General features: G+C 37.5%; 2 protein-coding genes and 1 long non-coding RNA gene across 6 annotated transcripts; 1 reads left to right on the forward strand and 2 right to left on the reverse strand.

The window, feature by feature from the left end:
• The first annotated feature begins 195 nt into the window (after positions 1–195).
• Positions 196–23375, forward strand: LOC117292263. Of its 2 annotated transcripts, none has more exons than XR_004519281.1 (4): positions 196–272; positions 21796–21907; positions 22642–22732; positions 23246–23375. It is a non-coding gene; the product is annotated as an uncharacterized LOC117292263 (long non-coding RNA). The 2 variants fall into 2 exon arrangements; XR_004519282.1 differs by lacking the exon at positions 196–272 and adding an exon at positions 19424–19507.
• Positions 3640–6213, reverse strand: LOC117292260 (E3 ubiquitin-protein ligase TRIM31-like). 2 transcript variants are annotated; one of them, XM_033774251.1, is made up of 2 exons: positions 6118–6213; positions 3640–5772 (listed from the first exon to the last, which is right to left on the reverse strand). In XM_033774251.1, the coding sequence occupies exon 2, from the start codon at positions 5741–5743 to the stop codon at positions 4010–4012; it is 1734 nt and encodes a 577-aa protein (XP_033630142.1). In that variant the 5' UTR covers positions 5744–5772; positions 6118–6213; the 3' UTR covers positions 3640–4009. The 2 variants fall into 2 exon arrangements, with proteins under 2 accessions (XP_033630142.1, XP_033630143.1); XM_033774252.1 differs by lacking the exon at positions 6118–6213 and adding an exon at positions 5925–6093.
• LOC117292261 (tripartite motif-containing protein 2-like) lies at positions 7233–9780 on the reverse strand. Of its 2 annotated transcripts, none has more exons than XM_033774253.1 (2): positions 9685–9780; positions 7233–9339 (listed from the first exon to the last, which is right to left on the reverse strand). In XM_033774253.1, exon 2 carries the CDS (start codon positions 9308–9310, stop codon positions 7577–7579), a length of 1734 nt encoding a protein of 577 aa, XP_033630144.1. In that variant the 5' UTR covers positions 9311–9339; positions 9685–9780; the 3' UTR covers positions 7233–7576. The 2 variants fall into 2 exon arrangements, with proteins under 2 accessions (XP_033630144.1, XP_033630145.1); XM_033774254.1 differs by lacking the exon at positions 9685–9780 and adding an exon at positions 9492–9570.
• Positions 23376–23943: the final 568 nt, after the last annotated feature.

A 23943-nucleotide genomic window follows, 5' to 3' on the forward strand; every position in this document is an offset into this window, starting at 1 on the left:
ATAATAAAACGTGGTAAATATGAAGAAGGGGGCGCTACGCTGCTTGCGTGTTTGCGTAGTCTTTATTACAAAACGTTTAGTTTGATTGGGTTCACTTTTGTATAGCGAGTCCTTACGTAACACCCACGTGCAAAGACAAAACAAGCATTGAATTAAGACCATACATTAAAGCTAAAGCTGAGGAGGAAAGTGACAGTGACAGATGTCACAAAAACAGAAGAATACTTCTCAGGAATTTCTCTAAATAACTGGATGCAACTTGAATACAAGTCGTAAGTACTGCTTGCAAAGTGTTGAAAGAAGTTTTTCTTGTTGTCGTTTCTATTGCAATTGGTTGATATGTAGTTGGAGAAATAGCGTAGAATTTAAGTTTATTTTTACTCACTTTTGTTTAAATATGTCTGAATTGTCGATTGCATTAGTTTCGTGATAAATTTTAAACTTTTACTTAATTTTGTTGACTTTGGTGTTGAGGATTTATAAGTTAAGCTTCTTTTATGTGCCCCTCTTGACTTGCCTAGTTTGGCGTTGGTAAGGGCTGTACTTCAGAGGCTGGGAACTCCAGTGTTTTCCCAGCATGTCCAGCTCCCCCTAAAAATTGGCAGGTTGATCATGGAGTTACTGTAGTGTTAGTGTTAGTCTTTAAGACTAGACTAGGACTTAGTTAGACCTACTCCTAAAACTATAATGAGGTTTCGTTTGGCTATCGTCTCCCGTTACAGGAGATGATAGGGCAGCCGGACGAAACCTCATAGTTCTAAGAGTAGAGTTAGACCCAGCACCCATGAGTAACTGGGGCGCTGAATAGATAAAGCCCAGGTTGGACTCCTCAGTGGCACTGACTGACGTCCTACCAGGGCAAAGGCGCTGTACTCCTTTTTCCCCCGAAATTTTGTCAACATCGGTCATAGCTATAGTATGACCGATCGACAATAACAAAATTTTGATAAAAAAAAGTACAGTGCCCCAGTTGCTGGGTCTAGCAGGTTGACATGGTGGTTGATGGAGTCGAGGTGTTTCTATTGTCAGATTGTCATTGAATTTTCTCTGATGAAGATTCAGGAAGTCATTTATACTCCGGACTGCAAAAGTCCTTTGTCTACGCCTCATCCTAGTCTTGCAGTGAGGCTTCTTAATTTTAAGCTTGTGACCCCTTGTTCTGGATTCCATATTCTTTTCAAACTTTTCTTTGACACATATTTTTTAAACATAAATTGTGTTAAGGAAAGTAGGCTATTCTCACTTGATTTAGTTGCAATATTTGTAACCCTCCATCCATCCTTTTGACGGACAAAAGGAGGATCGAACCAACTACAAGCAGACTACACTAACAGTATACCCCACTCATAGGATGGCAAGTCCACTTTTTTATTGGGCTTCACATGACACATGAGGAGCAACCCAACATATTGTAATGTATTACCAATGCGCCAGACGTGTTTCAAAGTGTAATGTTTCACAATATGTTTATACTGTCAAACCCTGCTAGGCTGCTGTAGGCTTCTTTATACCATGAGGTTTTTGTTGCCATTAATTTTTTTTTAAGAGTGAGTACCAAACGTATTTAACTTCCCAACAAGTAGGCCTATCAGTTCAGGATTTATTTGTACTTGTTTTATTTTTATAACAACATCCAACAATGCCAATAACAGGATAGGAAACCAGAAAAAATTGTTCAGTTTTAAAGGAAGAAAAACCCTTGATCAAACCCACACACAGGAAGGGACCTTTTTATAACGAATCCCTTTTATAATCAAACTTCCTGGATTGTGTCAATTTAAACTATTGATGAACTATTAGTTTCATTTTGAGAACATTCAAAAATCATAAAATTCACAAAGGTTTGGTAAGGGTGTTCTCTGAATATAGTTTATCTTTTAAGCAACAATTTATTGTCTTATAAACTGAGTTATTAAAGTAGAGGCACTGCTTTTGATTATATTGTAAACAATAAAATAATAGTGGCTTCTTATATATCTGTCATGCAGTGACGCTCATGGCGCTTCAATATTGTTACCCCTGGTCACTTAGCCTTAAATCATTCCTTAAACCATCTCCGCTCTCTGGGGAGTATGTACATCCTGTGCTGCCAAATATCAAGTGCACTATCACATGAACCATCCCTGCTCTCGCTGGTACCCATTTACCCCTGGGTGGAGAGAAGCTTTGGTTAAGTGTCTTGCTCAAGGACACAACTTGAGTTCGAACCCACACTCTGCCAAACAGAAACAGCAGAGCTTGAGTTCGGTGCTCTCATCCGCTCGACCACAACCTCCCCCATTGTGACAACCAAAAATAATTTCTTTATAAGAATTAGGACCCACAAACCCTTTTTTAGGCCCATGATGCCAAGTATACATTTTACGTGAATCTTTGTAAATTTATTCACATAATTAAAACATTTCCTAGTAATTCTTGTTTAAAGCTTGCGTAACATCTTTCAAATGAATATATGTTTGCTGATATGTTGTTTTGGATTAATGAAAAACAAACTCAGTGGAGAGTGTACTTTGTCAGCCATTTGTTCAAACACTCCTTCTTTTGTTAGTTTTGTTTCCTGCTTTACAAAGTTTCATACAAGTCAAAGAACATTTGAGTTTCATTTGATTGCAACACCATAGAACAATCCCTTTTTAATCACAAATTGAATTTGAAAAAAACACAACATACTTTTGGTAGTTGTCAAAGACCAGTAAATCCTTTGTGTATCCCAACATAGTGTAAAATAAAAAAATTAATGTGGAAAATTTGGCTCAATTGTTCATAGAAGTAGCAAGAAAAATGAAAAAAATAACACCCTTGTGTTGCATAAAATTGTGTTTTCAGATGCACTATGCCTGAAGCCTTTGTAAATTTGATTTTGTGTGTGATAAATAACCTCTGTTTCAAAAACATAATTTCAACTTAGGGTATTTTATAATATCAACAGCTCTTCAGTTCTCTTTACCGAGTCATATTTTAAAGTCCATTAATTTTTGGAGTAACTACCAAAGGTATAACCTCCTTTAGAAATCCCATTTAAAAAACCTGAATATAGTGATATATGCATAATTGAAAGCTATAACTTTAAACTTCCTCCTATGAAAATCAAACAAAACTTGACTGTTTCTGTTTATAGTAATAAATAGTAACATAATGTACTTACAAATGAAATCTCATAAAATCTCCTGAATACTATGACAATTTGTTTACACAGTTTTTGCAAAAAGTTGCTTAGTACCAATAATGATTGCTTCTATAGTAAAATAAGTTACCAACCAGAATGAACCATTACTATGACTGATACCCTGGTCAATTCTTGCTTAGCAAACAAATTTGCTTTAAGCATATTTTTCTGCTTTTAAAGGGTGTATTTTACAATGTCAACAGATTTACACTAAAATTACACAGTTTGAAGATAATTATAGTAGAAAGCTTCCCTGAAAATATTATGTGCTGAGGTGCTGTAGTTTTTGGGTAATGAGTAAAACAATGTCATGAAAATAATTTTGGTCTCATGAGACCAAAATTATTTTAAGCATTTACAAACTTATTTTCATTACATTTTTTGTTACTCATTTCTCAAAAACTACAGCACCTCAGTAAGTAATATTTGAAGGGAAGCTTTCCACTATCATTATCTTCAAACCCTGTAAGTTTAATGTAAATCTATGGACAATTTGAAAAAGTACCCAAATCCTTTAAAACAGCTTTATGAAGTTGGGCCCTGCTTGAGAACCTTTCATAAACCAACAAGCAGTAATTATCATTTCATAGGGTATGCAACCTCTACAGTATAGTGTGGAGTTTTGGGGGCTTAGCATACCAGGCCTGATACTTCACGAAGGCATCAAAGGCAATTGCCTCTATGCCCCCTGGTCAATGCCATCGTGCCCTTGACATGCTGTGCCTCCAGTAGCAAATTTACAACTTCCTCATAGGGTGCCCTTAACTGTAAAGAAAATCACGTCTTTGCCCTTTCAAAAACGAAGCATACAGGCTTGTTATATTTTTTTATGTTTCATTGTCTTTATTCATGGTGATAAATTTGAACTGTTTTGTATGCAGCCACAACCAGATCACCTGCTGGTGTGAATGTTATTCCACACGGATCGACACATTCCTTGATGATACATCCAATATACTTGCCATCAGGACTGTAATGATGGATGTTGTCTGTCGATGATTCTAGTCCTTTCCATACAGCAATATAAACACAGCCATCCGTGTCGCAACAGACTCCACAAGGCCTACCAGACTGATTGATATCTACTGAGAATACAAAGTCACCATTGTAGCCCACTGATACCAGCTTCTTGTCCTTGTAGTTGGTGTAGATGAGTCGTTGTTTGTAGGTTGTCAAGTATCCACCTATTCCTGGAGCAGGAATTGTGGTAGTGAGGGATCCATCTGGTTTGTGAATAGAGATCTCATTCATGTTTTTATAACCCACTACAATCAGATTGTTATCATCCACTGCAATACATGATGGTTTGCTGCCTGACTGCCCTGGTGTGAACTGATGTAGGAGCTGATATTTCCCGCTGAAGATCTTGACTGTTTGATTATCTAGAACAATCAGCTCATCCTTGTTGTTCACTGTCATCTTTCTTGGTTTAATAAGACCTTCAACTGATAGGGTTTGAGGCATGACAGTAGATTTAGGCTTGCTCCCTGCTGGTATTAAAATCCAGCATGCGTTGTCAAAATTTGACACAAAAATATCACTGTTGGAGTTTGCAGAAACATCCTTTGGGAAAATCCTATTTATTTGCTGTGCTTTGTTCATATATGTCTTCATTTCTATTTTCAATGTCCACTTATTTTGCAGCACCAGTCTCCCAAGTGATTTCTGATCTTCTTTGAAGTTCATATAAGTCAACCCATCAGGTACTTTGCTTGGCTTCATCTTTGTGTAATCTTCCAGGTCTTGTAAAAGTTTCTCTATGAGCTGTACAATCTCACAGCTTCCTTGATCCATGAGATGGTTAACCTCATCCTGCTTGTGTTCTGCTTTGGTCATCTCTTTGCAGTTTGTCGCTCGTGCAGTTTCCATTGTCTTGACTCTGTCTTGATAAATCTGTTCTGCCTCATCCATCAATTTCTGCTTCTCCTCAATGAATCTTTCAACCTCCATGGCAATCTCTTTATCAGCTTTCTTAGAGATTTTCTCTTTAGTAGCAGCAAACATGGAGTCCAATGTCTTGCGGGACATGTCTATTTCTTGAATAGCACTATTGAATGTTTCAATACACTGTCTTACTTTTGACAGCAGTTCTTCAGCATGATGTTTGCTTTTGTCTAAAGCTTCAGTTGGCTCCAGGGCTGGGTGTAATCTGTGATCTTTTGCGATGCAAGTTGTGCATATTAATATGTTGCATCTGTCACAGTACATGATAAGATCCTTGTCAGTATGCTTGCTACATTTAGAAACATGCTCCTCACTTGGTACTTGCTTCTCTTCCTGGCATTTCAGTCGTTTCTCCTGTGCTATGATAACTTCTAACAGAGTAACAGTCTTAAAGTCAGTTTTCAGACCTTCGATGCCATTTTCTTCTAGCAAGATGTCTTGTCTACAGACTGGACAAGAAAGTATTGCCGTACTTGGAGTTTTCTCTTTGAGATTTTGAAGGCATTGAAGACAGAATGAATGAGAACACTCAAGTAGTTTGGGTTGCTTGAAGCGTTCACTGCAGATTGGGCATTCAAGATGACCCTGACTTATCTCTTCTAGCATTGACTGAGCTGTTATATTGGATGCCATTCTGATTGGAAGCTAGTTGAAATGTTGAGCTGTAAATGACAGAGGAAAAGTACAATCATAAAATGTGCATCAAGTCCTTGTTAGTATTTCCTTTTTTGTAATTTAAAGAGGCCCCAGGCATGGCACATCGCTGAAACTGAGTTTGACTATTCTCTCCAGAAGAAGATCAGAGCATACTTACCACAATGTCAAGTTAAAACCAACTGTTCTTTTCAGAACCACCCATAAAATGGTGTTACCGCAAACCTTAGGCTACTATATCGTTTTTCCACCATGCAAAGTTTAATATCCTTCTTAGACTATTTTTATAGACTGATTTAATGTTGACAACAGCCCTGGTTGTGTTTAGAATAATCACATTGAGTACAACTTACCGTATTGACAAGACTAAGATGGCAGGAAACACAGCATCAAATCTTCTCTAAAGAAGGAAATGGTACAGCAATAATCTGGTAGATATTACAACAACAAGGAATTGTTTTCCTTCTACATATTACTAGGTCATAATATGGCTCTGTAGTGTAACTGTGGCATATCACACCCTATTTATATGAGGAAATTCCTGTTTCTTTTTAAAGGGAGGTTATACTAAACAAATTAGGGACCAAAAAGAATTACTTGGTAATTTTGATTAAAAAAAACCATGCAACTGCCTGGACATAATCACTCAAGATTTTTTGCGAAATTTAAAGAAATGCTACCACTTTTTAAATGAAACTTAAACAGGTAATTTTCATTGTATTTATTAATATTATACATTTAGAGGGCGCTATCAGAAGAAGAATGTGAAAAGTTCACCGTTTGGGCAGACATGGAATAAAACAGTCAAGCAGTTCAAAACCAACCGTATACTTTGCTTTAAAGTGTTGTGCTGTACGCTCTGTATGGTATTGCCTATGATTATTGTACAGATAAACTAATATTGCAGTACAAATAGTTAACACTAAAGTTAACTTGACTTTGTCACATACATTTAAAAAACAAGAAAGGTAGTGATAAAACTAGACTAATTAAAAATGCCATAAAAAAACAACATGAGTTTTCGTTGCAACAAACTACCCCATTAGATGCATCTATGAAACCGGGAAACTGTGACATACAAGATAAGGATTGTTGAGCATTGGACTGGAGCAAATGTTCATTATTTTAAAGGAACACTACAGAATAGGTTTTGGATGACAAAACAGTAGCTGTTCATATAGATAAACTGACATACTTGTAGAAGTTTGAGATGGATCAGCTACCTGGGCCACAAGAAAATAGTGAAAATAAGATTGCACATTTAAACAAAATGTTTTTGTTTTATTGAATAAATCGCTCACTGAGCAATACAAACAGGAACTAGTTTTTTTCTTCTTCTCATCAAATTTTAAGACAGAAATATTTCAAGGGATGTTTTCTACTATCATCATTAGACCGTGTAAGTTATAATGTAAATCTGTGATCTTAATAAGTTTTTTTTCTTACCAATTCTGTAATGGTCCTTTAAATGTTGGCTTGAATAACTTCTGGGTTTAAAAGTGCAACCATCCCGTAATACAAAACCTTTCATAAACAAACAAGCAGTAATTATCATTTCATAGGGTATGCAACCTCTACAGTATAGTGTGGAGTTTTGGGAGCTTAGCATACCAGGCCTGATACTTCACGAAGGCATCAAAGGCAATTGCCTCTATGCCCCCTGGTCAATGCCATCGTGCCCTTGACATGCTGTGCCTCCAGTAGCAAATTTACAACTTCCTCATAGGATGCCCTTAACTGTAAAGAAAATCACGTCTTTGCCCTTTCAAAAAAACGAAGCATACAGGCTTGTTATACTATGTTTCATTGTCTTTATTCATTGTGATAAATTTGAACTGATTTGTATGCAGCCACAACCAGATCACCTGCTGGTGTGAATGTTATTCCACACGGATCGACACATTCCTTGATGATACATCCAATATACTTGCCATCAGGACTGTAATGATGGATGTCGCCTGTTGATGATTCTAGTCGTTTCCATACAGCAATATAAACACAGCCATCCGTGTCGCAACAAACTCCACAAGGCCTACCAGACTGATTGATATCTACTGAGAATACAAAGTCACCATTGTAGCCCACTGATACCAGCTTCTTGTCCTTGTAGTTGGTGTAGATGAGTCGTTGTTTGTAGGTTGTCAAGTATCCACCTATTCCTGGAGCAGGAATTGTGGTAGTGAGGGATCCATCTGGTTTGTGAATAGAGATCTCATTCATGTTTTTATAACCCACTACAATCAGATTGTTATCATCCACTGCAATACATGATGGTTTGCTGCCTGACTGCCCTGGTGTGAACTGATGGAGGAGCTGATAATTCCCGCTGAAGATCTTGACTGTTTGATTATCTAGAACAATCAGCTCATCCTTGTTGTTCACTGTCATCTTTCTTGGTTTAATAAGACCTTCAACTGATAGGGTTTGAGGCATGACAGTAGATTTAGGCTTGACTCCTGCTGGTATTAAAATCCAGCATGCGTTGTCAAAATTTGACACAAAAATATCACTGTTGGAGTTTGCAGAAACATCCTTTGGGAAAATCCTATTTATTTGCTGTGCTTTGTTCATATATGTCTTCATTTCTATTTTCAATGTCCACTTATTTTGCAGCACCAGTCTCCCAAGTGATTTCTGATCTTCTTTGAAGTTCATATAAGTCAACCCATCAGGTACTTTGCTTGGCTTCACCATTGTGTAATCTTCCAGGTCTTGTAAAAGTTTCTCTATGAGCTGTACAATCTTACAGCTTCCTTGATCCATGAGATGGTTAACCTCATCCTGCTTGTGTTCTGCTTTGGTCATCTCTTTGCAGTTTGTCGCTCGTGCAGTTTCCATTGTCTTGACTCTGTCTTGATAAATCTGTTCTGCCTCATCCATCAATTTCTGCTTCTCCTCAATGAATCTTTCAACCTCCATGGCAATCTCTTTATCAGCTTTCTTAGAGATTTTCTCTTTAGTAGCAGCAAACATGGAGTCCAATGTCTTGCGGGACATGTCTATTTCTTGAATAGCACTATTGAATGTTTCAATACACTGTCTTACTTTTGACAGCAGTTCTTCAGCATGATGTTTGCTTTTGTCTAAAGCTTCAGTTGGCTCCAGGGCTGGGTGTAATCTGTGATCTTTTGCGATGCAAGTTGTGCATATTAATATGTTGCATCTGTCACAGTACATGATAAGATCCTTGTCAGTATGCTTGCTACATTTAGAAACATGCTCCTCACTTGGTACTTGCTTCTCTTCCTGGCATTTCAGTCGTTTCTCCTGTGCTATGATAACTTCTAACAGAGTAACAGTCTTAAAGTCAGTTTTCAGACCTTCGATGCCATTTTCTTCTAGCAAGATGTCTTGTCTACAGACTGGACAAGAAAGTATTGCCGTACTTGGAGTTTTCTCTTTGAGATTTTGAAGGCATTGAAGACAGAATGAATGAGAACACTCAAGTAGTTTGGGTTGCTTGAAGCGTTCACTGCAGATTGGGCATTCAAGATGACCCTGACTTATCTCTTCTAGCATTGACTGAGCTGTTATATTGGATGCCATTCTGATTGGAAGCTAGTTGAAATGTTGAGCTGTAAATGACAGAGGAAAAGTACAATCATAAAATGTGCATCAAGTCCTTGTTAGTATTTCCTTTTTTGTAATTTAAAGAGGCCCCAGGCATGGCACATCGCTGAAACTGAGTTTGACTATTCTCTCCAGAAGAAGATCAGAGCATACTTACCACAATGTCAAGTTAAAACCAACTGTTCTTTTCAGAACCACCCATAAAATGGTGTTACCGCAAACCTTAGGCTACTATATCGTTTTTCCACCATGCAAAGTTTAATATCCTTCTTAGACTATTTTTATAGAATGATTTAATGTTGACAACAGCCCTGGTTGTGTTTAGAATAATCACATTGAGTACAACTTACCGTATTGACAAGACTAAGATGGCAGGAAACACAGCATCAAATCTTCTCTAAAGAAGGAAATGGTACAGCAATAATCTGGTAGATATTACAACAACAAGGAATTGTTTTCCTTCTACATATTACTAGGTCAAAATATGGCTCTGTAGTGTAACTGTGGCATATCACACCCTATTTATATGAGGAAATTCCTGTTTCTTTTTAAAAGGAGGTTATACTAAACAAATTAGGGACCAAAAAGAATTACTTGGTAATTTTGATTAAAAAAACCCATGCAACTGCCTGGACATAATCACTCAAGATTTTTAGCGAATTTTCAAGAAATGCTACCACTTTTTAAATGAAACTTAAACAGGTAATTTTCATTGTATTTATTAATATTATACATTTAGAGGGCGCTATCAGAAGAAGAATGTGAAAAGTTCACCGTTTGGGCAGACATGGAATAAAACAGTCAAGCAGTTCAAAACCAACCGTATACTTTGCTTTAAAGTGTTGTGCTGTACGCTCTGTATGGTATTGCCTATGATTAATTGCAGTACAAATAGTTAACACTAACATTAACTTGACTTTGTCACATACATTTATAAAACAAGAAAGGTAGTGATAAAACTAGACTAACTAAAAATGCCATAAAAAACAACATGAGTTTTCGTTGCAACAAACTACCCTGTAATAATCCTTCAAATGTTGGCTTGAATAATTTCTGGGTTTAAAAGTGCAACCATCCCGTAATACAAAATCTGGTTCGCTGTCATATCTTCAAGAAAAAGAAAAAAATATTTAGATGTTATATGTGGGAGAAGTGGTTTCAACTCCCATTGTTTTGTTCAACCCAAAATTATTTTAAATTGTTGTTTACTTTGATATTTGATATAAAAAGTTGCATCCAAGGGTTCCTATCCTGCTGCTTCCCTGGTTGTATAGTTAACATTGTATAACTCAACTGGATCTTTCCCTTACCAGAAGGTTTAATGTGTGCTGCTCATTGTTGTATCAATCAATCAAATTTAACCCTAATGTATGAGAAAAATAATGTAATAATCACTCACCTGCCTTGTGACTTCAATAATAGACGCACTGGTTAACTTCAGGTCAGGTCTATTTTAAATAAATGCTGCTCTTCTTAGCTGCTATAGTGGTGTTGGAGTTTGATGGATTGAGTACTGTTTCTAAAGTGTTATTCAGTGTTATTCACTGAGTATTTAAGACACGGGACACCATTGGTTGTTGTCAAAGACCTGTCTTTCCACTTAGTGTATCTCAAAATATGCATAAAATATAAACCTGTGAAAATTTGAGCTCAATTGGTCATCAAATTTGCGAGAGAATAATGGGGAAAAAAATGCCCTTGTTGCAAAAATTATGTGCTTTCAGACGCTTGATTTCCAGACTTATCAAATTCTGAGGTCTCAAAATCAAATTCAAATAATTATTTTAGTGAGAAATTAATTCTTTCTCAAAAACTATGTTACTTCGGAGAGAGCTGTTTCTCACAATATTTTATACTATCAACAGCTCTCCATTACTCGTTACCAAGGTTTTATGCTAATCATTATTTTGAGTACGTTTTCCAATGGCGGGTTACTATTAATGGTGTTGGAGTTTGATGGATTGAGCTCTGTTTCTACAAGAGAACTTTTGTAGTGTATTCAATGAGTACTGAAGTCAATAGTGGGTTGCTATAATGGTGTTGGATTTTGATGGATTGAGTACTGTTTTCAAAAGAGAACTGTTGCAGTTTGATTCACTGAGTACTGCAGCCAATAGTGGGCTGCTATAATGGTGTTGGAATTTGATGGATTGAGGACTGTTTCCATAAGAGAACTGTTGCAGTGTTGATTCACTGAGTACTGAAGCCAATAGTGGGTTACTATAATGGTGTTGGAGTTTGATGGATTGAGTACTGTTTCCACAAGAGAACTGTTGCAGTTTGATTCACTGAGTACTGAAGCCAATAGTGGGCTGCTATAATGGTGTTGGAATTTGATGGATTGAGGACTGTTTCTATAAGAGAACTGTTGCAGTGTTGATTCACTGAGTACTGAAGCCAATAGTGGGTTGCTATAATGGTGTTGGAGTTTGATGGATTGAGTACTGTTTCCACATGAGAACTGTTGCAGTTTGATTCACTGAGTACTGAAGCCAATAGTGGGTTACTATTAATGGTGTTGGAGTTTGATGGATTGAGTACTGTTTCCACATGAGAACTGTTGCAGTTTGATTCACTGAGTACTGAAGCCACAAGCGTACTGAAACCAATAGCGAGTTACTGAATCCAATAGCGAGTTACTATAGTTGTGTTGGAGTTTGATGGATTGAGTACTGTTTCCATAAGAGAACTGTTGCAGTGTTGATTCACTGTACTGAAGCCAATAGTGGGTTGCTATAATGGTGTTGGAGTTTGATGGATTGAGTACTGTTTCCACATGAGAACTGTTGCAGTTTGATTCACTGAGTACTGAAGCCAATAGTGGGTTACTATTAATGGTGTTGGAGTTTGATGGATTGAGTACTGTTTCCACATGAGAACTGTTGCAGTTTGATTCACTGAGTACTGAAGCCACAAGCGTACTGAAACCAATAGCGAGTTACTGAATCCAATAGCGAGTTACTATAGTTGTGTTGGAGTTTGATGGATTGAGTACTGTTTCCATAAGAGAACTGTTGCAGTGTTGATTCACTGTACTGAAGCCAATAGTGGGTTGCTATAATGGTGTTGGAGTTTGATGGATTGAGTACTGTTTCCACATGAGAACTGTTGCAGTTTGATTCACTGAGTACTGAAGCCAATAGTGGGTTACTATTAATGGTGTTGGAGTTTGATGGATTGAGTACTGTTTCCACAAGAGAACTGTTGCAGTTTGATTCACTGAGTACTGAAGCCAATAGTGGGCTGCTATAATGGTGTTGGAATTTGATGGATTGAGGACTGTTTCCATAAGAGAACTGTTGCAGTGTTGATTCACTGAGTACTGAAGCCAATAGTGGGTTGCTATAATGGTGTTGGAGTTTGATGGATTGAGTACTGTTTCCACATGAGAACTGTTGCAGTTTGATTCACTGAGTACTGAAGCCAATAGTGGGTTACTATTAATGGTGTTGGAGTTTGATGGATTGAGTACTGTTTCCACATGAGAACTGTTGCAGTTTGATTCACTGAGTACTGAAGCCACAAGCGTACTGAAACCAATAGCGAGTTACTGAATCCAATAGCGAGTTACTATAGTTGTGTTGGAGTTTGATGGATTGAGTACTGTTTCCATAAGAGAACTGTTGCAGTGTTGATTCACTGTACTGAAGCCAATAGTGGGTTGCTATAATGGTGTTGGAGTTTGATGGATTGAGTACTGTTTCCACATGAGAACTGTTGCAGTTTGATTCACTGAGTACTGAAGCCAATAGTGGGTTACTATTAATGGTGTTGGAGTTTGATGGATTGAGTACTGTTTCCACATGAGAACTGTTGCAGTTTGATTCACTGAGTACTGAAGCCACAAGCGTACTGAAACCAATAGCGAGTTACTGAATCCAATAGCGAGTTACTATAGTTGTGTTGGAGTTTGATGGATTGAGTACTGTTTCCATAAGAGAACTGTTGCAGTGTTGATTCACTGTACTGAAGCCAATAGTGGGTTGCTATAATGGTGTTGGAGTTTGATGGATTGAGTACTGTTTCCACATGAGAACTGTTGCAGTTTGATTCACTGAGTACTGAAGCCAATAGTGGGTTACTATTAATGGTGTTGGAGTTTGATGGATTGAGTACTGTTTCCACATGAGAACTGTTGCAGTTTGATTCACTGAGTACTGAAGCCACAAGCGTACTGAAACCAATAGCGAGTTACTGAATCCAATAGCGAGTTACTATAGTTGTGTTGGAGTTTGATGGATTGAGTACTGTTTACATTAGAGAACTGTTGCAGTTTTAATCACCGAGTTCTAAAGCCAATAGTGGGTTGATTACTATACGGGTGTTGGATTTTGATAGATTGAGTACTGTTTCCATAAAAGAACTGATGCAGTTTGATTCACTGAGTGCTGAACCCAAAAATGGGTTGCTATAATTGTGTTGGAGTTTGATGGATTGAGTACTTTTTCTACAAGAGAACTGTTTCTGTTTGATTCACTGAGCACTGAAGCCACAAAAGGGGTGACTATTAAATGGTGTTGGAGTTTGATAGATTGAGTACTGTTTTCACAAGAGAACTGTTGCAGTTTGATTCACTGCTTCCAAGGCTGTTAGTGTTAGTGTAAGAAACTGCTGTAAAGTTGTGCTTTTCAAAGTGTTCAGGTGTTAAAGACACTAAATAAACCTTGATATTTCCTCAATCACAGTGGACCGACTTGGTTTGGCTGTCTTAGTTGGTTACATCTACACACCATGGATATAAATGCTTTCCTGAGCTGTTCATACTTGAATCCATACAAGACTGGATTTATGGCCGAATTCAGCATGGTCAGAAGTGCACTTATCTCCCATATGGCCTCTTCAATGATGGAAAGTTGTGCAGGCCGAAACACGGATATGACATACCAGATGGCTCCAGGCGAGGCAAGAATCAGGAAAGCTGTGGTGATAATAGCAAGAGTAGTGGTGACGTTCTTGTGAGCTTGGTGAAGTTCTTGAGCTGGGCCCTGGATTCCTTGCTCTTCTAGGTTCCTGGCTCCTTGTTTCAGGTTGATGAGTATTCTGATGTACATCCAAATTGTAGCTGCAGTTGGTAACAGACAGAACAGCATTCCTGCAATGCCCGAGGCTGCAGATATTTGTAGTTTGCTAATTGCACAATTGTCATTTTTGTGCTGATCTATTGTAAGGACTGATCCAGGCATGAACACTATTACGGGAATTATCCAAACAGCAAGTAACAGCAGCGCGATCTTTCTTCTTGTGAAGTAGCTTGCATATTGCAAAGGTCGAGTGATTCCAATAAATCGTTCATAATTTGCCAAAGAAAGAATGAGAGCAGAGTGGGCATTAAAGCAGTTGATAAAGAAATAATAAATCTCAAAACTGCTGAACTGCAAAATCGTATCTGCTGTACACTGGCTGCTGTTAGAGTGTAAAGAACTGTTTGCATAATAGAAGCTTTGCAAACCAATAGATGCATATTGAGTATAAAATATAGAGACCAATGCATCTGCAACAGCAAGGTTGAGTATCATCAAATTGGTCACATTATGCAGTTTCTTTGTGTAGGTTATAGTCAAAAATACAAGAACATTTCCAACAAATCCAGCACTTCCAACCATTGGTATCAGGACTTGTAAAACTGCAAACAAGTTTATAGCTTCATCCATATTGCTCACCCAGTCATTGAAGTCACTGTATGTGAAACAGTGAGAGCTGTTTCTGAATGAAAGCAGACCTGTGTGTGGCTAGTACACCGCAATATACTCCAATATAGGATCACAATACTAGAAAATAACACAATCACTAATTACCTCTAAGTAATAATTAAGAGTGACACATACTACACGAAAGGCGGTCCATCAGCAGATATTGCTTTTTATCAGTCTGTTTTGTTATCAAACAAATATTATCATAAAGTAAGCAACGAGCAAAATATCTATAACCATACAGTAATTATACTTTGTTTAAAGCCGTAAGTAATATCTGAAACTAGCTCAGTGCAATTTCAACTCCCAATAAAAACAATTTTGTTTGTGTAGCTCATTAGATCAAATTAAACCCTAATGTATGAGGATAATAACGTGACAATCACTCACATGCCTTGTGACTTCAATAAGAGACACACTGGTTAAAATCAGGTCAAGTCTATCTTATGGTCTGTATGCTTTGTTTTTGAAAGGACACAATATAAGGAATATGTAAATTTGCACTGGCGCATTTCAAAGGTGTCCAGGCAATGACCTTGGGGCGTGGAGGCAATCGCCTTTGATGCCTCTGTGGAGTATCAGGGATGAGGGTGCTCTTTTTAATTGTTTTGTTTTCAAAGAAGTTTTAGTAATCTATCACCAAACTTAATCACCACAGCAGTTGCAAGAAAGTCACTCATATTATTTGCATTGGTTTTGTGGAATGTGAACAGGAGAATGCTGCATCTTTGTTTTCAGCTGATTTATTATTTGATGTGTTTGGTGTCATTAGAATGAGCAAGCTTTATAGGATTTGTTACATTAAAGCCCCTCTTTGGACCAGTGAAGAAACAGTTGGCTCGAGGATGGTTCCAAATGGTTGACCACAGTAGTCAACAAATGGTTATCGACAACGGTATTCAACCAATGGTTGTCGACCATAGTAGTCCACCTGACATCTGGAGAGTTGTAGTTAGCAAAGTTGAAAGACAATGACTTGCCCCAAAACATACAGTGCACAGCTGCTTTACATGCATACATATAGACCTGGACATATATGTTTTCTTGTTGAAGATGGCTAAATTAAACAATATCAAAATAAATACACCCTGTGTTCCTGAAAAACAGGGGAACAACTAAAAATAAAATTTTTTAAACAATTATTTTGACTAATCTTTTTTATGCGCTTTGCCTGACACAAGTAATGGGAAGCATGCTCCATTTGAATCAGTGTTGGTTTGGACTAGAACCCACCACCAGTCCACTGAGAGGCCTGTTCAGATTCGACATGTGTATTTGCCAACTTTCATTTGTGTGCCCACTTTCACATATCTGTTTTCACATTAGCTAACCACAGAAAAAGTATGCTCAGCAGAACATGTCTACCACTATTGTAGGGTGTCGTGCTCGAGCGGATAAGAGCACCAAACTCAAGCTCATGTGATTCTGTTCGGAAGTTGTGACACTTGTGTCCCTGATGAGCAAGACACTTATGACTACATGCTTCTCTCCACCCAGGGGTACATGGGTACATGTGAGGGCAGCGATGGTTCTTGTGATTAATATAGCTGAGTAGGGCATATTTGTTGCACAGGCTGTATACTCCCCAGGGAGCTAATGGTACCCATTTAATACCACAGAAAACTTTTAGGTGCTCGACAGTTCAAAATGCATCGTCTGTAGACAGCACATCAGGGAATCGGACTCGTTTACCAGCCAATTAGACAAGGGGTCATGTCAACTGCTCTACCACTATTATCATCTATATCTTATCTTGCAGAGTTTGTGGTGTTATTATATAGGTGAAACAAAAACTACACTCAAGAGGCGTTTATACTGCCACAGATTCACAGTCAACACTCAACGCCACTGTTTAGAAACCAACATTAAGAAACTTGCTGTGTATACTTTTTATTTTATCAAAATATTTGAGATTCAAGCTGGAAGCTTTCAGACTTTATCACGTGTTTTGATTCATGGTTGGTTGGTTAGGATTTGGGTACTTTTTCAAAATGTCCATAGATTTACATTAAACTTACAGGGTTTGAAGATAATGATAGTGGAAAGCTTCCCCTTAAATGTCACTTACTGAGGTGCTGTAGTTTTTGAGAAATGAGTAAAACAATGTCATGAAAATACGTTTGTAAATGCTTAAAATAATTTTGGTCTCATGAGACCAAAATTATTTTCATGACATTGTTTTTACCATTTCCTAAAAACTACAGCACCTCAGCATGTAATATTTTCAGGGAAGCTTTCTACTATAATTATCTTCTGTGTAAGTTTAGTGTAAATCTGTGGACATTGTGTTTTTTGTCCTACAAAAAGTACATACACCCTTTAATCAAGATATAAATAGACTTCTATTAAATTTAGAAGAATTATAAGAGTCCAGAAAGTATAAACAAAAAAGTTAATAGTACAGCAGTTGACTGCTCGAAAGGGTTGGCTTAAAGTTGTCATTCAATCTACCTGAAGCTCATTTTCAGTAGGTGTATGTTGTCAAAGTGTTGAGGTAAAAATAAAGCAGAACAAACAGGAGGTCCTCGATTACAATATGTTAATCTATTTTTGTGTTTGTGTGGGGGTGGGCAGGGTTGTGGGGTCAGTGTGTGATTTGTGGTTGTTTACATCTGGACTCTTTGCTTCCCTTAAACCCCTTCTCTTGCACCAACCAAATCTAACCATTTGTCATAGTCAACAGTCAACGTAGTTGTTGGTTTAACAGAGAACTTTTGTTTTGTTTAGGTTGGGTAATCTTCAATTTTTGAAACTTGGGGAAATGTTCATTAGGATCCCCCCCCCCTAAAAAAATAAATAAAATAATACTAATAATTTAAGCGATAAACAAACTTTGCCTTGTTTCATTTTAGACAAACCATAAACAGTAAACAAGCAAAAAAATTGAACAAAGTGATCAATACTCTCCAAATGTAAAAGATATCAATATAAACCACAAGGGAAACTGACTGGGTAAATTTGTAAATGATTTTTGGCGTTGAACAAAGAATTGACTAGAGTGGGATTCGAACCAACGACCTCCGGATTAACGTGCCGGCGCTCTACCAACTGAGCTATCTAGCCCTATATTGGCGGTTGTATGGCTTCTGACTGGCACCCCCGAACAAAGATATTGACAAAACAGGGACACCGCCAATATAGGGCTAGATAGCTCAGTTGGTAGAGCGCCGGCACGTTAATCCGGAGGTCGTTGGTTCGAATCCCACTCTAGTCAATTCTTTGTTCAACGCCAAAAATCAAATGTAAAAGAGTGAAAAACACAACTCTTTACATTTCGAGCTGTCCTCCATACGGCTTTTCAAAGTGAGTGGTGATAAAAATGCTCGGCATCGTTCTATGGTGTTTTTTACACAGGTTACAAAATCCCTTATTCTCTTCCCCGCCGTTCGACCAACCAACGTAGTTTTTCGAAGCTTAACCCGCCCCCTTTGAAACTATAAATGATAGAATCGGTTTAATTGGAAAAACAAATAAAACGAAGTCACAGTGTGACTTGGGCCTATATCTCAGATAATAACTTAAAGGAACACGTTGCCTTGGATCGGACGAGTTGGTTTATTAAAAGCGTTTGAAACCGTTTGTTATGAAATGCATATGGTTAGAAAGATGTTTTAAAAGTAGAATATAATGATCTACACAAGTATCACTCGAAACTGCACGGTTTTCCTTTTACGTCACGAACTATCACGGTCGGCCATTTATGGGAGTCAAAATTTTGACTCCCATAAATGGCCGACCGTGTTAGTCGACAGGGTAAAAAGAAAACCACGCAATTTCGAGGCATATTTGTGTAGATCATTGTATTCTACTTTTACAATATCTTTCTAACCATATACATTTTACAACAAACGGTTATAGAACGATTTTCAAAGACCAACTCGACCGATCCAATGCAACGTGTTCCTTTAAAAGTACAAGTCATAAAATTATGAGTATGGATGGTGAGCATAAAATAATGTCTCATAATTATTTATGGTTTAGCATGTCAGCTATGACATGTGTTAATTATACTTGTGGGATCTTGTAACATATCAAACTGCGCGATGTAGGCTAATCAATGGGAGACTTTCTGGGACGATAGAGGGCAGCAGACTTACCGGATAAATCCATTGTTCTCAGAATTATGCGCATGTTCAGAACTACGTAAACAATGGAAATTTACCCGGTATGTCTGCTGCCACCTAGCGTTGGAAAGTCTCCTATTGAGACTCTAATTTTGTTCTCTCTTTACTAAATGTCCCTTCAAAGCTTCCGTAGCTGTGTTTTCTCTCCCCGCGGGGAGAAAACAGGCTACCAGTGCAAACTATATACAACGCATGCTAATCCAATTTTAGCACGGGGGCACCAGCTGTGGCCGCGCCGCCATTATTTATTGCAAGAACAATTTTCACGTGAACTGATGACCTCGTTTTTCCTGTTTGACGATTTCTTTTTCCAGTTTTAACGGACGATTTTATGGCTTGAATCATCACAAATTAAAGGGGTGAGTTGGTAGTATCTGTGCGGAAAATTTAAATTCTATTGAAAACCTGCGTTTGTGAATTTGAGTGTGTTTTGTACGTTGTGTTTTTCACGACGGCGCAAAATTTGAAAGAACATGTTTGGACGCACTAGACAATGCAACTATAATGAAAGGGTCACTTTACTGGGCATTGTTGTGGGGATTAAACTGTATTCAGCTTTTAGTATCGAAGGGTCATTATGTTATCGACCCTCATATATTTTCGAATCCAAACTTTGATTCCCGTTTACCGTGAGGCTGTGCAAGCTCCATCGGTGGCAGAAGCTCTCTTGTTTATTCACGGTCTGTATTTTCGTCAGGGTTAATCATGCTTACATCAAAGTTTCCTGTCGTAGTTTATGCACAAACATTTATAATTTTTTTTGCATAAATCACAAATGCAATAATAATATGCCAACAATCAAATGAGTCTAAATCCAACTTCTAAACTTCAAAACAAAATTGTTATCTGCTAGATTGAGTTCTCCATTCTCCTTTAGTCACTAGATCGATCACGTTGGTTAGGGATTCTATCGTGTGCCAATATGGGGAAACATTAAAATATTTCAAATGAAATTTTTTTTTTTTTATTTATTTTTTATTAACGGCAGACTGTTTTAAATTGTGACAAAAAAAATATGTCTACATTAGAGAGGAAATATAACAGATTGGTTTCTTACTCCTGAAACCAAACATTGCTGGTCTGAAAAGGGGGAAAACAAATTGTTTGAAGTGTTTGTGCTTCAAGGGTGTTGGGGTGTTTTACTGTCATGCATTGTAAAAACATCTATGGATTCTAATCAAGTAGCTATATGTCTTGGGACAAACATGTTATTAAATTTGTTAAATTTTTGTCATTGAATGAGATTTTGATCTATTTTGCACGCCATACTAGCTTCTGAATATTCAATAAATCTCGCAACAACAAAAAAAACTTTTATTTCAACACACGATGAAGTGTAAGTGTCATTGTAAAAAAGTTGGAAAGATGATTTTAACAAAAATCATTAAGTTTTTGATTGTGAACAATTTGCCTGTTATCCTACTGAAAACACATGCCACCAGGATAACTGAGAAAAAAAAAGGAATCATTTACAACCTCAACATCACAAGTCAAGACTAAAATATATTTTCAGTTTAACCATGGTGGAAGAAAGTACATGATAGGCCTATAATTTAGTAAACTTTGTGTCCTTTCATTGCCAATAAATCATAATGGGGCACGTTAGGCCTAAGTCAATCCATGGAGGTAGTCCAAGGCTTTGTGTTTAGAACAATTTAATTTAAAATACCAAAAGGATTTTTTTTTTCTGAAAACTGAAAATCCCTAGACCCAATAACTGGGGCACTGTATTCCTTTTTCAAAATTGTGATATTATCGGTCATTTTCTAGCGCCCCAGACCAAGCCTGGGGAAGGTTGAGGTGCTGCAACATTTTCTATGGCTGTCACACAAAAAATGCCCCAAAATAACAGAAATACCTTACTTATTACTTTCAAAACTGCCTACTGGCCTCTCCATATTTTTAAGATGCAACACCAGGTAGGAAGTTGTACTCACATTAATTTTTCTGCTAAAAAATGTTGCACATGATTTAAACGGGTGCATGCCCCTGACTATTCGATAGTTGCTAGCGTTGTGCAGTGTAGTAAATTGACTTTATTTCTTCTGTGCCTCAGCGCTTTTGTGAAAACCTTTGATTTAGGCGCTATACAAACTATTTACGATTGATTGATACTCATGGGAAACCTCAATGTTTTGATTTTCCCAAAAATCTAGCCCCCAAGAAGTCCACAAATAGACAAAATAGACGAAATACTTCTCCATTTTAGTCAAAGATACAACATTAGGCATGAAGTTGTCCTTTAAGTTGAAGTCGTATGAAGTTGTATGATTTTTAAGTCAATACTTGGTAAGACAACCAATCATAATCCATCTTGGTTAACGACACACTGGTTAAAGGTGCTGCTTTGAGAAAAACTTTGATTCCTAAAATAGCATGCCAAGTTAATTCACAACATTAGGAAAACCATGCAATTTAGAGCTCTTCTGGTGTGGATCATCATATTCCACTTTTAGAACAATTTTCTAACCGTTTGCAATTTATAACGAACAGTTGCAAACGCTTTTCATCAACTCGCCCGATCCAAGGCAACATGTCCCTTTAATGGTTTTGGGGTGTTGTTTTTCGATTCATAATCAAATGAGGTTATACCGTAAGTGTCATGTGTTGCAATTATTTCCTTCCCTTTTCCTCCTTGTGTTTATAGTGAAGTCCCACAATCTGTGTTACAACCAAGACATGTCGGAGACAAAGCAGCCAGAAATGACCCTAAACACTCAGCATGGGAGCAGTGATCAGCCAGCAATCATTGTATAAAGGTTAGTACAAAGTGTAGGGATACCAGTTTTACCAGCTATTGCCAGTTTTTTGGTCCCCAAAGAATTCCGCCACTCCATCTTTCGTCAGGCCAAAAACTTCCTTACGACGCATGCTTTATAAAGGCATTTTGAAACAAATTCAATGTATGGAATTGTGTAATTGGTAACGCTGACAGAAAACATAGATGTTGGTTCGTGCATTGAAGTGCATGTTAGAAAAACTAGCCCATAGCTTGGCCGTTAACCAGACATACACAATGTTTGCGCTGTGTGCACAGATACTGACAGGACAGCAATGCGAGTTACAATGATCAAAATGTGGTCATCCCCGATGCAAATTTTCATCAATTAAACGACACAAAATCTTAGTCTTGTTAATTTATACTATGGTTATGTCATGTGCTATAAATATTTTATTCTGAGAGCTAACTGGCATGACTGATCAATAAAGTTCATATCATCAGCACCCCTTAAGAGAACTGTTCCCAGCATTTGGCATACCCCTGAGCTGAGTTGCTGTTGCTTCATTTTGCACCAGTCAAAATACTCCTAATGTGCATGAGCTTAGCCAACCATTACATTACTGTTTTCAATGTTTTGTCTTCGTGTATTTGTGATCGAAAGTATAGAAAACAAATGTATTGAAAAAATAATTGTATCTAGCTGTTTTACTGATGGATAATGTGTGTAATAAATCTAAATGTTGTAAATTGTGAAACATTTTTGTGTTGCAGTCAGGCTTGGGGATCTCCATTGCAACTACCCGTCACCAAGTAGATGTCCAAGAACAGCCTCTGATACAAGAGCTTCACTCTCCAGTAAAAGGTGAATTCCCAGAAAACAAACTTTTAATTTTAACCCGGTCCATTGAGATCTGGAATAATTGTGCAGAAGTCATGTGGCTCTTGTTTGTACAGAAGTCAAATCAGTTTTATGTCTTGTTTGAATTGACAGGCTCGGTTGTCTTTTTATGTCAAGCTATTTCAAGCTTTCAAAAGGTGCATCAATCAATGTAATACATTTTTAGAGTGGTGATTGATTTTAAAATTTAATTCAAGCGAAAACCTACCCTGAATAGATGATGGAAAGGAGGTAATACAAAGTACTTGTCATATTTCCTCACAGAGTACTACAACCTACTTTGAACCCCCCCCCAAAAAAAAAAAAAGATGAGTAATGGTTTGAAAATTAATTAGGTAAACACTGGTCACTTATCACACTAAAACACAACCCTAATATCACTGGGGAGGAGGCCATAGATACCTCTGCAAGAGATTTTGCACAGAATTGTTTTTCTGCAATTGCATATAAACTGTTTACTTTATCTTTCCTTGCTAGAAGTTCCTACAACCAAGAATGGAGGGAATCAACCCTACTGACATCTTGAAAGGCTGCATGGTACAAAGGAAGCAACGCGTATAAAAAAAATCTGTATCATCAACACATCCTAGGATTTCATCTGTGTAACAACCCAGCAATTTGTTGTAATCAATACTATTACTAACAAATTCATTGTAGGTATTATATTAGTTTGATTTTCTATGTTTTTCTAGTTGGTGTATATTGAGTGGGTTGTTATTGCAATACTGTATAGTTAAGATGTAGAATAGACACATTGTATACCTATTTTGGGCCGAAATTACTAGATACGGGTTACTTTTTATACACCTGAACAAGTAAAACACCACAGTAATGAAAAACATTTAATTTTTCATTTGAATCTGAGGTGATTCATCAATAGTAATAACTAAATAGACCCATAATCCTATAACTACGAGCACCATTGCAAATAACAAGCACATACGCGTTAGTTTGCGCTAACTTGGTAGTGCGACAACTTCAAAAATTAAAGGGACCTGGACACTTGCACGTGGCAGGTGGGGTCCTACTTCCGGCTCGGGCCACTGGGTGGTTGATCTTAAAGGTGCATTCGGGCTCCTTTCCTTAGGAGGGCCAGTGTTATCACAAATGGTTGACCAACGGAAGTAGTCCCTAGTCTTTTCGGCTAGCGGACCGCCTTAGTAAGGTAGGGGACT

This window comes from Asterias rubens, chromosome 7 (genome assembly GCF_902459465.1).
Source record: "Asterias rubens chromosome 7, eAstRub1.3, whole genome shotgun sequence".
In the NCBI taxonomy this organism is placed as follows: Eukaryota; Metazoa; Echinodermata; class Asteroidea; order Forcipulatida; family Asteriidae; genus Asterias; species Asterias rubens.

Excerpts from the sequence above, each read along its gene's own strand:
- LOC117292261 (XM_033774253.1), bottom strand. The coding sequence starts at position 9,310 with ATGGCATCCAATATAACAGCTCAGTCAATGCTAGAAGAGATAAGTCAG.
- LOC117292260 (XM_033774251.1), bottom strand. The coding sequence starts at position 5,743 with ATGGCATCCAATATAACAGCTCAGTCAATGCTAGAAGAGATAAGTCAG.